The 18789-nt window shown below is 34.5% G+C and overlaps 2 protein-coding genes across 2 annotated transcripts; both read right to left on the bottom strand.

Annotated features, from left to right (window-relative positions):
* Positions 1-1554: 1554 nt before the first annotated feature.
* On the bottom strand, positions 1555-2547 carry LOC127104244 (uncharacterized). The gene is made up of 2 exons (XM_051041437.1): positions 2193-2547; positions 1555-2051 (listed from the first exon to the last, which is right to left on the bottom strand). Exons 1-2 carry the CDS (start codon positions 2545-2547, stop codon positions 1555-1557), a joined length of 852 nt encoding a protein of 283 aa, XP_050897394.1.
* A 6999-nt stretch (positions 2548-9546) lies between these two features.
* On the bottom strand, positions 9547-13592 carry LOC127108263 (fasciclin-like arabinogalactan protein 15). The gene is made up of 4 exons (XM_051045702.1): positions 12386-13592; positions 11694-12260; positions 10433-10514; positions 9547-9924 (listed from the first exon to the last, which is right to left on the bottom strand). The coding sequence occupies exons 1-3, from the start codon at positions 13134-13136 to the stop codon at positions 10441-10443; spliced, it is 1392 nt and encodes a 463-aa protein (XP_050901659.1). The 5' UTR covers positions 13137-13592; the 3' UTR covers positions 9547-9924; positions 10433-10440.
* Between the last annotated feature and the right edge of the window lie 5197 nt (positions 13593-18789).

Below are 18789 nucleotides of genomic sequence, written 5' to 3'. Positions count from 1 at the left end.
ATGATCAGTGATAGAATATTTACCTCTTGTGACGGTTGAAACCTTTGGTGCAGATCTCTTGTGACGATCAAAACCTTTGATGCAGATCCACGAAGCGATCACGAACGTTGAACGATGACAACGTCTCTACTCAGTCCACACGAACGGGTTCCTTCAATCTCAGTGCTAGCTGGTACGAATGAAGGCTTTGAGTGAGAGAGAGAGAGAGAGTGAAAACGAAAAAGAATGCAACCGCAAATTTTTGCTTCTGTACAAGGGTTCTATTTATAGAACCACTTGTGTGGGCTTCAAGCTAAAAGCCCACTTAAGTGTATTTTGGCCCATATCTTATAATATGCCCAAAATCACTTAAGCTCATGGTACCTTACCATATTTCGTATTCTACTCAAGTACATCGTACCTTACGATGCTCTATAACTCACTTAAGGGCACCGTACCTTACGGTATTCCTTAGTTACTCTATCTCTCATCAATCCGTCCTTTGTGTGTGACCCTGTAGGTTTTCGTGACGTTGGCAATTATATTAAATCACGCATTTAACATAATAAACAGTGAGCGGTATCTAGCAACACATCACTGCTACCCAAGACACGAAAATGTCATGTGATCTGACAATTCCTTCTGTGATAATAATTATGTGTATAATTACCCCTTTTGCCCTTATGTCTATATTGAACACAAGGCATAGACTGTGTCATCCTTGTCCAGTTCAATATTGGGCCCATAGACATTTATCCTGTTACGCAGGATGAGCAAATTCCATCTAGGACACTCATGTCCCTCAGCATGCTTTGTGGAGTACCCATTAACTGTCTTTATGGTTATCCAGTTACGGACAACGTTGGATCAGCAATAAAGCACTCGACTCTACATCTAGGATCCATAGTGGTTTCAGGTCGAAGAGTGGAATACACTATTATCACCATGAGAATAACTTATGACACTTTGCATAACTTTCTATATAGTATTCTCATAGCGGGTCAATCCGGTACAAATATTACTCTTAATATTCATACCTATGTTTAAGACTTGATAACTCTTTATCCATGATCCATGAAATGTGATCATCAGTCTACAAACATAATAGTCTTAATGTTTTAATGTTATCCCACTTCACACTAAAGCTCGACTACGGATACTTTAAGAATAGTGTCCTTATGTTTAATGTGATCTCATGATTAAGTCATACTTGATACATTAAACAGACTAGCTATTCTAGGGACTTTATTAAACAAACGTAATAAAGAAAAAGCCTTTTATTATTAATAAATAATTCGATACAAGTACCAAAAGTATTGGCCTCTAGGGCTTACACCAACACCTTTTCCAATAAATACACCATTATGGGTCAATATAAGTTTGCCCGATTCATAAACAGATTTAATGCCCGGTTTTCCCAATAAATCCCCACTAACAAGATTCTAATCATGTCAGGGAAATGAAGCACATTGATGAGAGTGAATTTATTTCCTGAACTGAAGTTGAGTTTGACCGATCTGGTTCCAATAACTTTAGATCGCACTTCATTTCCCATTTTCACTTCTTGTCCATCATTTATCTCAGAATAGGTTTCGAAAGCACCTTGTCATATGAGACATACACCGTAGCGCATGTATCATACCACCAACATTGAACTTTGCCTTTGATTGCCATAATTTCGCTCACTATAGCAATTATGTCATCATTTGCATGAACTGCATTGATCTCGTATTTTGACTTGTTATGCCTGCAATCTCTAGCATAGTATCCAGGTTTTCTACAAACAAAACATCCGCTTTTCGGATCCTTATGACCGCCAGAATTCTTGAACTTGTTATGTTCCTTTTTTGGTCCAAGATGACTCTTTATGACATCATGTTTCTTCTTTCCTTTGGTGGTCACAACATTGGCTTTAGAAAGACCCATAGATTCTGATTTCTCCCTCTCCTTCGATTCCTCCTCGATTCGAAGATGTTTCTGGATTTTCTCCAAAGAGAAGTCCTCAGAACTGTGCAATAATTTCTTTCTGTAGCCTTTCCACGAAGGTGGCAATTTTGTAATGATTGCACCGACTTAAAAGGTCTCAGGGATGTCTATTGTCACTACTTTTATTTTATTCACGAGGACTTTCAACTCATGCACTTGGGGAAGTATGGGTTTGCAGTCTATAAATTTAAAATCAAAATATTTAGAAATTTAAAACTTCTTCGTACCTTCCTCTCCGGCCTTGAACTTGAATTCGAGTGCTTTCCAGATTTCTATTGCATACGGATTATCCGTATAGAGATCGTAGAGACGATCAGACAACGTATTCAGAATATGTGCACGACATAGCAGTTCGTCCTCCTTACGTTTCTTGCGCTCCTTCTTGACTTCTTTAGAGTCATTTTCTAATGGTTCAGGAATGGGTGCTAAGTCTGGATCTAAGACATAGTGAACCTTCAGGGAAGTCAGTAAGAATACCATTTTGTCTTGCCATTTGGTGTAGTTGGTTCTATCAAACCAATCCAACTTGACAAGATCCTGATTCATAACTTTGATGCTTGAAACTGCAGTGTCGGAAGACATTGTGTAAATACTTTTAAGACTGTTGAAAGTTCGACAAGATTAAATGGATCCAGGTTGAATCGTGAATGAAGTAACTTTCCTTAAAGGTATTTCAAGCACTCTCTTTGATGTATTAGAGTCGAATGCAAAGAAGTGTGTCTGGAATGTTTAAGAGGATGTGCATATTTTGAGTCAGTGATTTTCGAATTCAAAATCATGTATTTATAGGTCATGATGTGTTGTTTCATAAGTTTGCATCTCTTGATGAAACAACGATTTTTCATCATATGTTGCAATGGTTCACCTATGATAATACAACGCACCACTTCATGAAGTGTTGTATATTTTGAATTCGAAATTCAAACTGTAAGAAATAACCAAAATCCTGGAGAAATACTTAGAATAAATTTGCAGCATGCCGGCCCCGGAGCGCCGCCTCATTAACTCTCTGAATAGTCTGATTACTCTGATGCATCATGCCCAAGTTCTCAAGTGCCGCCTACAAGTCTCCACTAGCGCCTATACCCTCAGAATCGGTCCCGGTCCTGGAGCCGGAGTCGGTGTTGCCGGTGGCTACACCAGCGAGGGGTTGTTTGGATGTTATATGTGGCATAAAGCTTGGGACCACCACATATGTCCATGTGGCACCTTATCCTCTTTGGCTCGTTTGGTGAGTTTAATATTTCAATGTCTTTATAAATCCTTTTGATGTTATCTCCACGTGAGACTATTTGTAAAGCATTTATTTTCATTAACTCAATTGCCCATTTTTATCATATTGGAACATACCCATGACAATTATTGTTTATAGTTTCCAACAATCCCCCACTTGTTCTAATAATGACAAAACTAATTCTAGAAAATGAGATATAAAGAGTGTTAATACAGTTAGGTATATTTCGATTTAAAACTTAACCTTAGTGAGGATAACGCAAAGTTTAATCAGAATATTAGATAACAATGCTTTTAAACCATTAATCCATATTATTAGACCGACGTTACCTTACACACACTCTTTAAAGGTTCTTCCTCTACATATCTCGCTTAGCACTTATTTATGGCCATATGCAATCCTGTTTAATGAATTTTTCATGAGAGAAACTCCAACTCTCACTTTGAGATGACACCATCTCGAAATTCACATAGGTGAAGTTCATGTTGTATCCTTTTCCATGAGATACTTTTCCTCGGTTATGAACTTCATTAAGTGGTTTGAAAACCTCAACCCTCTATTTACAATAGTCAACATTATTACCCAATGTCTGACTTACATCCAAATCAACGACTTGTTGTTACCCATTGAATCTTGAAGTTAATGTTCTGTTAACATAAGATTGGGTTTTCGCCATTGTTGAAACTCTTATTCAAGGAGTTTCAACCCCATTCCTCCCGAGGTTGTTTTTACTAAGTCTCTGGCCAGTGGCTTAGTAAATGGATTGGCCAAATTATAGCTTGTTCGTATATAGGTGAGTGAAATGATTCCATCCTTAATCATTTTTCTCACAAACGAATGTCTAAGTCCCATGTTCCTAGACTTTCCATTGTACACTTCGTTGAATGCTCTTGCTAAAGTGGCTTGGTTATCACAGTGTATCATCACCTTTGAAACATTGTGTTTAGCCAATGGAACTTCCAACAGAAGATCCCTCAACCATTATGCTTCTTGACCAGTGGAAGTGAGAGCCACAAACTCTGATTCCATGGTCAAAAGAGTAATGCATGTTTGTTTCTTGCTCTTCCAAGAAATTGCTCAAGTGCCGCCTACAAGCCGCCACTAGGGCCTCTACGCCCACGCCCTCGGACCCGTTTCTGGAGCCGGTGTCGCTGATGGCTACATCGACAATGGGTTCTTTGGATGTGACATGTGTCATAATGCTTGGGACCACCACATATGTCCATGTGGCACCTTATCCTCTTCGCCTCCTTTGGTGAGTTTAATGTTTCAAGGTCTTTATAAATATATTTAATGTTAGCTTCACTTTATATGTGGGACTATTTGCAATGTATTTATTGTCATTAACTCAATTGTCCTTTTTTGTCATATTGGAACATACCCATGGCAATTATTGTTTATAATTTGAAATTCATTCATTGCATTGAGTTTTCTACTAGAATTAAAAGAAATTATCATATTCTTTCACTGAGTTTTTAAGAAAACATTTACTACATTTACTAAAAAAATATTTTACAATATTTGTTACATTTGAAAAAATATTTTTAAAAAATTAAAACATTTTCATTTTAATACAATTTTAATTTTTTTTTAATTATATGTTCCATTTTTTTTGTATTAGAATCAGAAATGAACCGAGGATCTAAAGTAATGGTGAATCTAAACTTTCAGTGCGGTGGATAAGACACTGACATGCAAAGGTAACATTCCAACACTCAAGTCAGATGCATATGAGGGAGAAGAGTGAATTGTAATTGAATTTGAAACCGAGTACCCGAATTGGCGCGCTCTCTATTTATAATAGAGAGGAAATAACAAACTTGTTATTTGTTAAAAATGAATCGCGAAGAGCCGTTAGATGCAATTGAGGTTTAGATCCCTTATACTCGTCAGTGAGATAGTTCTTGTGAGTTGAGAAGATTTTGAAAGGATTGTAGTTCCTTCGGAATGGTCGGCCGAGATCAATATGGTCGATCCAAAATAGTTGTCCTCCAAGCCCTTGTCTGTGCATGACAAGGGAAATCACTCCCTCGTTTATCTTAGGAAGAGTAAAATTGGATATTTCGGTTTCATGGGGATTCATGTCCTTAATGATCCATACCTTAAACGTGTTTTCAGAGGTATCATCATTATGATCCTTGAGAATTGAAACACTCGAGTGTTGCGTGCGAGTGATTTGGCATGTTCGATAGAGTTTACTTCCTTTTGCATGCTAGCGTACAATTATTGAAGATTCGGCATTGCATTTCTTTGAGTCATTTTCCCAATTTGAGGTTGTCCTCATTTTTTCCTGATATTTTGATTTCATGTATCTTGAAAAGTTAGTGCATTATGGGTAAAAAACACAAAAGAGTGCTCAAAAATCCCAGCAGAATGCTCAATATCCGTGGGTGGATTATGTTTACTCTTCAACCATTTCTATTTTTGCTAAAAAATGTAATCTTGATGAGGCATTTCTTGAGGTTGGTTCCTCTTTGGATTGAGGTGCTTTAACCTTTAACGAGAATGAAATGATATGTAGTGAGCATGTCAATTCCGACATTACTTTTATGAATGCACTTTCTCTGTTTTTGGTATTCGCCCGCCCTTCACTGCTTTTGAGATAGAAGTTCTTAAACATCTAGTAACAACTCTGTCGTAACTTCACCAACATGTTAGGCGTATGCTAAAGTCATCAAGTACTGGAGCGAATTCTTGAAGGGAAAACCTTCTTTGACGCTTTTCTTTCATCTCTTTTGATGTTATCGTGACCTTGCATCTTAGATGCGGAGTAGAGGATTGATTTCTTGGGTGCTTACCATCCGGGGCTTTGGGTCTTTTCCTGAGTTGCAACATTTCAAAGATCAGATCATTATGGTTACTCCTATCCTCCTAAAGGCCCGCGTGAGGATTTTTAATAGTGGGACTAGAGTGGAAGGTAAATGTCATGAGTTGTTCCCCAAATACTTGATTGAGAGTCATTTCCTCATAGGAAACGTGGTGTATGTATACAAAAGGAAAATCTTTCTACGGAAGATTTGTACCATAAGAAGTGCCTGATCAACTTCATTACCTTGGAGGTGGCATTCCTCAAGATGAGACCGGCTAGAAACGTCTGAAGCGCCTCATTTTACCTAATTGTTGTTGGAGGTCCGTTCTCGGGAAGAAATGAAGGTTATTTTTTGTATATTTCAAAATCTCTTGGATTATTTATCTTTAATTTACTTATTCATGACGTGTTTTCTTTGACAATGATTGTATGAAAATTTGATGTAGGATTAAGTACAACTTCGGCTCCTAAGGTGAGGCATATGGTTAGTAGGGACTAAAGTAAACCCCTATACTACTTTGGATCCTTCTGAAACTGATGCTTTGTTTTCTCTTCAAAGTTCGCAAAGTGCTTTGAGGTTGGGCCCTTGCTCTTCTAGAGAACGTCGGGCTTCTCTAGGTCTCCTTGGAGGAAGAATTGGTTACTCTGGCTCTGTATACTTGGCATGCCTCTACTACTTTGGCCCTAGGGGGAGCCGGACGTTGGAACGCTATTTGGTCTAACAAAAAACGTGAGGAAAAACATCGGTTGAAAGAGAATGTTCGCAATCTAACGCTTCAACAAATTAGGTACCTTTAAGAAATACAAACATCTTTTACCTTTCTTATTGGGATAAGGGACATATTGCCCCCTTTAATCTCATTAATTCTATGACCGACTAGGTGACTCGTCTAGTAAGGATCGAGGCGAGGAAGAATCTGACTCTAGTTTCTACTCAAGGCAATTTATCATCAGCTCAAGCATCTCTTTCAGCAGCTCAGAGATTATTAGGGGGGTTGACTGCCTCGGTCTCCCTCAAGACTTTTGGGAGGACTTTGTTTTTTTTTACTCTTATGATGATTATTTGACTTAGGAGCTTCATCTTTCTTCGTCGCGGCCATCAGTGTGAGTTCTCTTTGACACAACCTCTTGCACGGTGTTCCCTCAAGGAGGTGCATTATGGAGGATTTCTTCGAGGTGAAGCTACCTTTCTTCTACTACTAACGATTTATGCTGTTGAACAATATTATACATGTTGTTCAACAGCTCGTTGGCAACTTGCAATCCAAGTTAGCTCGCACCACTTGGAAGTCATGCAAGGTTTCAAGTTATGAAACTAGAGGTGGAATATGAGGTCTAATAAGGGATAGTTGGACAAATCCAGCTATCCGAGGAGCTTCAACTAGATTTAGATGCAACATAACCTCTATGTCTAGATTCACAATGTCTTGTAGAGAAGGTGGAAGTGGTTGATTAATCGTTGATCGAAATCGTGTAAAATGCAGGAATTAAAAGTTGATTCCCACATACGGTGTCAATATTTTGTACTGGAACCAAAAATGGAATGATGATCAATGGTAATGGCATATTTGAACTTTCAGTGCGACAGAGAGGAGACTGACATGCAAGATCAACACTCCAATGCTCAAGTCAGTATGTGAGGGAGGATAGTAAATTGAAATTGCATTGGAACCTGAATACTTGAATTGACACACTCTCTATGTATATTAGAGAGAAGATAACAAACTTGTTATTTGTTAGAAGTAAATTGCGGAGGGTCGTTAGATGCACCTGAGATTCGAATCCTAGCGGGATAATTCTCATGTGCTGAAAAGATTATAATTCCTTTAGAATGGCCGGCTAGACCAATATCTTATGCCCAAAAAAACCATTTAATATTAGGTACACCACTTTTAAATAATAAATGTGAGATTTGTATTTTTGAAAATGCTGTATTCTCCTCTTAGAATAAAATCATCATTTTCCCCCTTACATTTATCAAGTTTTAATGTGTAAAATTGTCTAATGCAATAAATATTACACGCCAGCAAGAAGCTTTAAGTAAGTTGAATTTTAGACAACATTTACATCATATAAATACTTATATAAGCATCACAATTTGATTTATCCTCGATAGACGTCCGTAAATTATTCACAATGGATAGGATTAAACTCCGCATAAATGGATACACGAATATGAATTCGGATAATTATCCATAAAAATAAACGAGTACGTGTACGGATATGGACACCTTGGTACTCACCCCGTCTCATACCTACACACTATATATTTACGTATTTATATTTATTTATACTCCCTCCGTTCCTTTATAAGTGTCAATTTCTTACAAAAAATTTGTTTCTTTTTAATTGTCACTTGCAAAGTTCAAGGTAGTATTAATTGCAATTTTGTCAAAATTACCCCTAGATAATGATTGCAGAGAGAGAAAAAGTAAAGTGAATGTAATAAATAATTAAGGGTATTATAGGAAAAAGAAGAATTATTGTTTGAAAAGTAACAATAATGATTAGCTTCCTTGGTATGGGTAAAAAGTCAAAATATGACACTTACAAAGGAACGGAGGGAGTATATTTTAGTTTATATTATTATATAAAAATGTATGTGTATTAATTATAAAACGTATATCAATGTTAAACCATTACGTATTTAATAAAATTGTTAGTTTATTTAAAAAATAAATTATTTGAAATTTTTTTAATGTTTATAAAAAATTAAAATTATATGATCTTTTATAATTGATCTATTTACTTTTAATAAGAATGCGGATCAAAGATACGTGTATAGATACTTACATAACCATTGGACATTGGATACGGATGCTAACTTTAACACTCAAATGGGTATGGATTTGAACACAAGAATTTTTTTAAATCAGGGATATAAAGATGGGTACTATAATACTCTCTATAAACTCTAATAAGAAAATCCTCAAATCAACTAATGAAATTAAATAGGAAAATCCTTACTTATATATTACTATCTAATAGGAAAATCCTCAAATCAACTAATTAAATTAAATAGGAAAACCCTATTATTATCCTTACTTATATATTATCTAATAGGAAAATCCTCAAATCAACTAATGAAATTAAATACAAATCTTTGTGAAATATGAGCCGGCTCTTTACCTTCTTAAGTAATCTTTATTCACAAATTTTCTTTTAGAGTTGGCTACAGCCTACACCAAGCTAACAACACAAAATTATATTTATCCAAAATAATTATCCCAAAAAGACAAGTTGGGAAGTGCCATCTCTACCCCAAATTTCTCCACTTGTATTAAAAGAAATAGTTTTAGTTGAGGAGTCATATTTTCAAAGGGCAATTAGTAGTTTGTGTATTAAATCAAAGTTTCAAAGATATTCTGAAATAGAAATTCCCTCATTGACACTTACTTTTCTATAAAATTGTGATTCTTTTCCACACAACTTATTATACATAGTACATCAACATATGAAATCCATATTTTAACTACCAACAACAGAAACATATAGAGAGAGAGAGAGAAAAAGGGAGATACATGAATAAAAGATCATATTACAATAAAGAATAATTTTATTACCGTATTTCCATTTTTTTCGAGTAAAATTACTTACCGAACAAGGCACGGATTCTGGCCCTTTTTATTATTACACAAAACCTTTTCACCCCACAATCTTCTATTGAATTACAATAGCAGCAGTACTAAATGAACCTAATTACATATATATTATTCATATATGCACTATATAGAAACTTTTTGTGCTCACATCAAGGACCCAAATCCACAAGAAGAAAATCAAGAGGGAGAAGAAGAAGAAAAAAGTTGGCTAAACCAAACCAATATATAGCAGCAGCTGCTATTAACCATTCAAGTAAATCTGGCCTTCATTCATATTCCTTTGACTTTTTACATCTTTGGAATTTCATGTGCATCTGCAACCAAAATGATCTATCACTATGTGAATAAATTAATAATGTTAATGTAAACTATGTAAATTAATTAAAAGGTCAACTTAATGTCAATTTTTTTTAAGCTAGTAGGCAAAAATATTGACATAAAATATTTCAACAATATTGTTCCGGCCGACCTCAAGTCCATGTCACTGCGACACGGCTAAGAGGTATTGACTGCTTTCGAAGTGAGAACAAGAATTCTTGTCCTTTAAAAAAGACATCTGGTTGGGTTGAGGATTGAGGAGTGTGGGTGCTCTATATAAATTATCTTTAGCCTCGACTCTCAAGAATATTGGACTAATTTGGCCGGCCCGAAACAAATACGAATTTAAAAAGAAGTAAACTTTCTCATGGATTTATTAATTTCTCTAACTATGGTGTGCATTATGAGTAACATCAACATGAACTTGAGAACATCGAGAGAAACAGATGAAAACTTCCATGGTTTAATAATTAGTTCAAGTTAATATGTAAACTATAATCTCACTTTTTTGTTTATTGACAAGAGGTGAATCTAGAATGCTGTCCAAAAGTTCCAAGCATCCAGCAAGCTGTTTCCAACAATTTTCCTGCCATTTCATTAAAACTTTAGCTTAAAGAGAAACTATGTAGTGATCTAATTGAAAATATCACTCCAAGTGAAAACTATTAATAACTACAGTGTAGTGACATTGTCTTGTTTAATTTGATATTCAATTCAAATTCAAAATTCTTGAAGCTTATGCAGTTATCTTGCAATAATGATCACCTTAATCTTTTATAGTGACATATATGTAGGAAAACCACATTATATATTTAATCTAGTAAGACAAAAGTTAAGACTTTTACTTTTCAAGGTTTAGATTAGACTAGTTTCTTAAACCTTAAGTATTCTATTTGCTACTTCAATTGTCTATATTTCCTAACAATCAAACCTAACATTCTTAAATCAGAAGAAAACAATTTAACAAAAAAATGCTTACACCTCAACAACTCAAGTCCTCCATATTACAATTGCATAACATAAATCACATATTCCAAATACCTACTTCAAGAAATCACCTAAAATAAAACTTAGTTACTTAGCACATGATTATAATCATTTTTAACTCGCAAACGGTGATGATTCTTAAAAAAAAATGATTTTGACATGTTTAAAGTGTTCTTGAGTAGAAGTACTTTTGTGTGCAAAGTATATTCTAACCTACGATTGAAGTTTTTTTTGAGTTTCTTTTCGTCCAAACATAACTTTGAGCTTCAAATTATTGATCTACTCACTTACAAGTACTCAAACATAAATAATTCCGTCCGTAAATCCTATCTCAACTGGCAGAAGCCGATATTGCTAGATTGGATGCTAAAACCAAGGTTTAAACTCTATAATACTCCCGGTTGTGTGTGTGACTTTCTAGTAACTACTACCACTTCGTCTATAAAAAAACATAAATAATTCTATATCCAACTAACTTTAAATCCAAATTAATTTAACAAATAATTTTTTGTTTTTGCAAAACCAACCTCAAAACTAGTCTACACACTTTTCATCAAAATTATTCCTACATCTAAGCTCCAACCACATCGTTACAAGAATCATAACCAAAAGAAGAACACAAAAAGTAAAGTGCAAAGAAAATTTTAGTCCAACCAAATTAATCAACACATCATAATCACCTTTTTGTATTTTTTTCCCTATATTCCTCTTGACTTAAAACACACCCAAACAAAATAAAGCAAAAGCGAAAGAGAAGAAAGAAATCAAAGCAACGCACCTCTTCTTTGCTTAACCACAACTTTACCGGGTTGACCCAACCGGGTTCGGGTCACATCCTTATCAACAACCTCCTCTTCTTCTTGATGAGGAAACAAAACCCCATCAATCCCTTGCACAGAGATTCTCCCATCTGTATAAATATCCGGGTCGAACAAATAAGCCGACCCGTCACCGTGCCCGAATTTAACCGACCCATCAGCTTCCTGAGCATCCACCTTATGAGGCAATCGAAGTGTATCATAACGAACCTTCCCGAATCTTCTAACAGCATTATACATACTCTCTTCGGTTTGATACTCCGGAATTAAGTGATAATACATGATTTGTTCGGGTGAACCGGGTTCGCTTAACTGGTCCGTTGTTAACTTAGCCATGGCTTCGTCATTCGGAGCTAGAACCGTTAAAACGTAACCCTCTGAAACTAACCGACTCATCTCCGTCGCTAACGACGTTAGGTTAACGAGAATATCCGCCATCTCGTTGTAACCACCGTAATGAATCAGCGTTTGGATGAAATCTTTCACCTGTGCGTCGCCGTTGAAATGGTGGTGGGGTCCACCAGGTCCTGCAAGTTAGTTACAAATTAATTTCCGCAATCATTTTTCTTGTTATCAATAAAATTTATATTTTACCAAAATTAAAAGTTAGTTACAAATTAATTAATTAATTACAATTATTTAATTTATATACCTGGTGCTGGCGCCGGTGCTAGTGACGGTCCGGGAGCCAATGCGTCGTATATAGGAAGAGCAGGCGGTGAGCCAGGGTTTTGCGGCGGCGGTGGTTTTTTCAAGCGGTGAGTTCTCGGATCAACTTCCGGTGCTCCTTCCGGTTTAATTGCGGCGATGGAGACGAGACTTCTGCGACGGTTGAAGTCGTCTTGAACGGAGCGTGGAATGAGGAGGCGTTCGATTCCGTGGATGACGCCGTCAGGTCTAGTGACGGCGTTTAGATGGAGAATCTTAGCGCCGTTAACTGTCCATTGTTGAGAAGTTTCGTTTGGCTGGATAGTGAGGTGGTGTTGAAGGCAAAGCGTTTTGTGTCGGGTCGACCCGGGTTCGGATCCGTTGATTCGCGTTGGAATGATGTGTGACATGAGGAGAGTTTGAAGAGACTTGAGATTTCGTGGTTCGAGGAGGAACGTTTTGAAGTCAGGGTCGAGATCTCGTTCAAGAGCTTCGTTTTTGGGTGCGAAAATGGTGATGTTGCTGTTGCCGACAGTGTCTTCTAGTGTTTGAAGAAGCATGGCTTTTTCAACGAGTTCAGCGAGTTCTGTGTAATGTGAGTCGAGAAGAGCCACCAAGATTGAGTTTGAGTTTATTTGAACGTTTGAAGAAGAAGAAGATGAGAGGGAAAAGGTGGAGGTAGAGAGAAAGAGGATGAAGAAAGTGAAGAACGTGCGGAGCTTGATGACGCCATAGATGCCGCAATCCATGGCCATTTTCAGGTTTTGTTCTTCTCAGACAAGAACAATAATATAACTGAATACAAACGCTACCTCTGTTTATGTTTGTGTGTTGTGTTGTGTTGTGTTGTGTAATGTGCTTGTGAGAGGAGCAGAGAGAGATGAATGATTGTTAAATGGTGTGAGAGTTTTGTTGTGTTGTTTATTTGGTCATTAAGATTAGTTTAGATGTTAATGATGGTGGTTCTGTTTTTACCTTTGGTTATGGTAAACTAAGATGTGTCGGTTGCTTTGTGAAACTCAAAGTACACGTGGCGTCTTTTGATTGAAGGAGAAGAGAGAGGTGTGTGACATTGAACTGGGAGTAGAAAGTGGGGTCCAGTACCCTCCTAACTGCTACCTGGCCCTTGTTGATATTTTCTGGTTCTCACAGCTCGTGATGAGTTAATGAGTTAATGAAGGATAAATAAACAAACCCACTTTAATTATTTTTTTTTGGATGTCTTTTTGTGTGCATTATCTTTCACATTCTTTGGGTTGAATAAAGAAAGACTATCATTTCTTTATGAGCAATTGCTTTTGTTAATTGTTTTGAGTTTTCAATTGTATTGTTTTTCTTAAGTGGCTTTTCATAACATGTTAAAAAATGGGATAAATAGGTAAATTAATAATTAAAAGTGTGTGTATTATGCACAATATTGTTTAAACTTTATGAACTTGTTGTGAGGACACATTCAAAATTGAAGTTTTTTACTTATGAGTATATTTTTGTTAAATTTTATTTTATTTAATATTGTGATCAGTTTTATTGTCCATTAAATGATCCCGTTTAAAATTAAAATATAATTTGGATAAATATGGACTACACATTTAAATCTTCACCGTGAAACTAATCTTTAAGAATTGATTAATTGTAATATTTATATTTTTGCTTAATATCAATTTATAATATATAAAAAAAATAGTAACAACTTTAATTTAGGGTTTTATTATAATGACTCAAATTTATAGCATAAAAATTTAAAGCAGTGTATAATAAAATTAAATACTCTAAAATATAATAAAATTATATTAATAATATTATCTAACATATTTCTTCAAACTCATACTACATTAATAAAGAATATTGAAAGCTAGAAGAACATGTTTCACATTAGACTTTCATTGTTAATATTATTTGTTCCGCTAGTATTTGAAAGGTGAATGAGCAATTTCAATGGTCAAGAAGGAACGACGAGTACTTAAGTCATTCATCTCAAACTGTTTTATTATTGATAATTTCAACTCCTCAATCTCATCGATATATTTGCTTCTAATAATGATATTATCACCCTATAAAGAGAGTGAAATACCACAATGAAAAGTGGTTATACTAAACAAATCATAATCATGAGCACAAAAGCAAAAGTCAAGTGATATAATCACAATAGTAAACTTCTTAAACTAAACTCACGAGTTTGTTTCATGCCATATATAGTTTTCTTCAACTTACATATTTTTTCTTGATTATGAGAAACGTTATGGAGGTCTCATATATCTTCTTGAAGATCACCATTTAGAAAAGCATTTTTATCATTTATTTGAGAAATGTGTCGTTGACCAACATATCCAACTACAATAAAGGTGTAAATAATAATCTTTTGGATAGTTGAGAAAAAGATTTTTTATAATCCATACAATAATGTTGAAAGAGTCCCTTAGAAACAAGCGGTACTTTATAGCACTCAACTGATCCATCAGACTTAATTATGATTTTGTATATCCAACGAGATCAAATAACATGTTTTCAAGAGGATAAGGTATTAATTCTCAAGATTTATCTTATGCAAAACAAGAAGTTATTCTCCCATAGCCTAATGTTAGTATAACTAAAGTAAGTATTGTTTATATCGTCTCCACATGGACTCACTACTATGGAAAAGTCATTTCACGGCGATTGGAAAAGAGACACCACCATGTCTGACCAACCATTGTAAGGTAAGGGGTGGTTGTATGTATGATGTTTTCCACCACAATCGTGCGGCCATGATTATAAGTTATGTAGCGCGCTACCTATCACAATGGTTACTTCAAACAAACGTTGTGATATTCTTTAATGCATAACATTTAATAACAGTTGTTTTAAACAACAGTTGTGATATATACACTGAGTTTATTGTAAATTATATGGAATGCTTATTTTTCCAATGCTCAGTAAACATATAACATTTTAATTTGATCTAGAACATTATAATAAAGAGGTTGGAAAAATACTCAAATCACATGGGATATAATAAACTCATTTAAAAAAAACATTAACAACAACATTCATCAACAACAAACCTTAAATAACCCATAAGATACAACAAACAATTCTTATTAAAAACAACAAAATCGTCAACACATAGCATAAACTACATACAACATACAACTTTTATTAATAACAAGAACAACATATCAACTCATAGAATATTTCAAAACGTACTTGTCCCGTAATGGAATCCACAATGAAAGGATACTACTACGAAAAACACCTATCACAACGGTTAGAAAAAGGATACCACCACGTCGAACCAACCGTTGTGAGGTAAGGTGTGATTGTATGTATGATGTTTTCCACCACGATCGTACGATCGTGATTATAAGATATGTAGTACGCTACCTACCACAATTGTTACTTTAAACAAGCGTTGTGATATTCTTTAATGCATAATATTTAACAATGGTTGGTATAAACAACCGTTGTGATATATACACTTGAGTTTATTATAAATTATGTGGAATGCGTATTTCGCTAATGCTCACTAAACATATAACTTTTCAATTTGATCTAGAATATTATAACATGACAAATTAAGTTATATTAGAATAACACATTTACATTCAATGCTTGACAAGAATTCTTCAACTAAGGTATCCGTATTTTGCTCTTTAACAGTTAGAACTTTGTTTAATGTTCTCAGTTCTTCCACCTCCCCTTCCTTCACCTCTAATTCATTTTGCAAAATATTATTTACTTTGTAAATAAAATTAGAGGTGGAGAAAGGGGTGGTGGAAGAACTACAAGCACTAAAAAAAATTCTAACAGTTAAAGACTAAATGCAAATAACAGACTAAAGAATTTTTGTCAAAAATTGAACATGTACTTATCTTCTAATATAACTTTATTTATCATATTTATAATTTTCTAATGCAATCTTAAAAGTTATATATTCGATAAGGAATTGGAAAAATACTCAAACCACATAAGATAATAAACGCAACTTTTAAACAAACATTAACAATAACATTCATCAACAACAAACCTTAAACAATATACATGATACAACAAACATATCAACATATAGAATGTTTCAGAAACGTACATGTCCGATAATCGCATCCAAAACGAAAGAAGAATGAAGCTGAAGTTAGAACTGCATACTTGTGTCTATTTTGAATGAATGACATTATGGGTCTTTCACACAAGTTTGTAACACTCACTTTAACTTTATCCTCGTTATTGAAACAAGCATTTCTACCTACAAGTCAAAACAAGTAGAAAGTTTAAACGTTATGAAACAAGCTATTGAAACATAAACTATAATACATAAACAATTTTGAAATATAAACTATTATGAAGATAAGCCTGTAAGGTAGTCATTTGCTAAGATTTGATGCAACAAAAGTAACCCTTCAAAGCAGACAAGTTCGCGACATAATTTTGGCGTTTTGCGTATGAGAGAGGCAAAGTGACAAAGATGTTAGAGCTTAATTTTGAGAGATACGAGTGAAAGAGATATTAAGCTTTTGTTTTGAGAGAAACAACTCTTATGTACTGAAGCCATAAATAATTTTGCTTATATATAAATATGTAACACCTTTCACTATGATTGATAATATGAACCGTGGTGAAATGATTACACCTTACACCACTGTTGATTATAAGAATCATGGTGATATACAAGGTCGAGCCCATTATGTCACGATAAAAATTATTGGTGTTGGGATTCGAACTCTTTCACTCCAGATACATTTCACTACGATTGTTACCTATAACCGTAGTGAAATGTCTTTTAGTAAATACAAAAAAAAAGTCCAAAAAAAAGTTATTACCATGGTTAACAGGAAGATAGTTGTAATATGGTGTTATGAAATGTCTAAGTACAATTGTTTGAAAAGTTTAATGATTTTATAACTAAGTTAAAAATAACTGTGAATAAAAATAAGATTTTAAGATATGGAATTAAGATTCTCATGCATTTTCTTGAATAATTATGTATATTCTTAACCATCAATTAATATATCAATTATCTTTCTACGTTTGTCGTTTATGTCTAAATAATAATGTGGAATCATTTGTATCGACTAAAAGATGATTTCTGAGCATGTTAATCAATACAACATCATTAAGATTTGATAATATATGTGAATGTTAAACTTAAATTTGTTCCCGGAGTTTAGTATCTAGCAGATAAAAATATTTGATGTAGTTAATATAAGTATCTTTCAATATCATTTCAAAACTAGTATAACAAGTTATAAGTAGCTAATTCATAACAAACATTAACAATGAAGAAAATCATAAATATTAACGAATAATGAGAACATACATAACACCGTGACCAATATGAATACATGAGTGTTTGGATAACTACATTTAACTCCAATAAATGATAATTTAACTACTCTTACTTATAATAACTTTACAATGATGATCAGGAAAAGGAGATAAAAAAGCATCCACGATGATTTCTCCGTCGGACATAACCTCCATCTTTGATTCTTCGATATATCTCATGCAAATTTCCCTTTAAATTATCTCTTATTGTTGTAGAATTTGTAACTATAAAACTATTGACTTTAGAATTAACAAAACATGGAATTCAATTGAACTGACTGAGACCTCTATTTATAGAGTTTTATTCTTTAACTCGCTTAAGGAGCTTGCCTTTTTTCATTAGTAAGTCTTGATCAAATTGTTCCACTTGGATTGAATTTAATATCTCACTTGGCCAACCTTCCTGTTTTTCAAGCAAGAAAAACAGTCTTTCACCCCTAAGTTACTTAACTAGGGGGTCTTCTGAACCTCCTTTACTTTCTTGTCAAGCTTGTCACCTCGTCTGGCGAGATATCTTGCTTCAATATGAAGTAACTTGGCCTGAAAGGATCTTCAGTCATCTGTCAAGCTTATGTCTTCTCTTGGAGAGATGGATTCAGTAAGGTATTTTATTTTGGTCTATTTTTAGCCCGCCTATGGTTGGGTGAGCCCCTGGAATTTCTAGTGAGCTTTCTGCTATCAACTTGTGAAATTATGATTTCTTTGAGTGGTTTCACCTGTACTCATGAATTTCATAGTTAAAATATTAACACAAGTGTTTTATCTTATTTTTATGATAAATTGGGGGGAGGGGAAGGTCATGTGTTTCAAGTTAATAATTGCTTATGATAAATGAGTAAATTTGTCACTTATCACCTGATGTCAAATAGGATTAATAATAGTCTCTTTGTAGAAATAAGGGCTTATAAAACTTAATAATAAAGCTTAGAAAGGAAGAAAAATAAGTAGAGTAAGGTTAATAGAAAAATCAGCAAATTGAGTCAATTTATGGTCATGATAGGGATGTCGAGAAGTTGAATGAGGTGCAAGAGGAAAATGATCAACGTTTGAGGAGGTTGTTCGGTTTTTGTGGGGATAAGAAGGATGTTAGTATCAAAAGCAACAATAATA

Source organism: Lathyrus oleraceus, chromosome 7 (assembly GCF_024323335.1).
Source record: "Lathyrus oleraceus cultivar Zhongwan6 chromosome 7, CAAS_Psat_ZW6_1.0, whole genome shotgun sequence".
Classification (NCBI taxonomy): domain Eukaryota; kingdom Viridiplantae; phylum Streptophyta; class Magnoliopsida; order Fabales; family Fabaceae; genus Lathyrus; species Lathyrus oleraceus.
The sequence above is the reverse complement of the archived record's forward strand: the minus strand, read 5'-3'. Positions and strand labels throughout refer to the sequence as shown.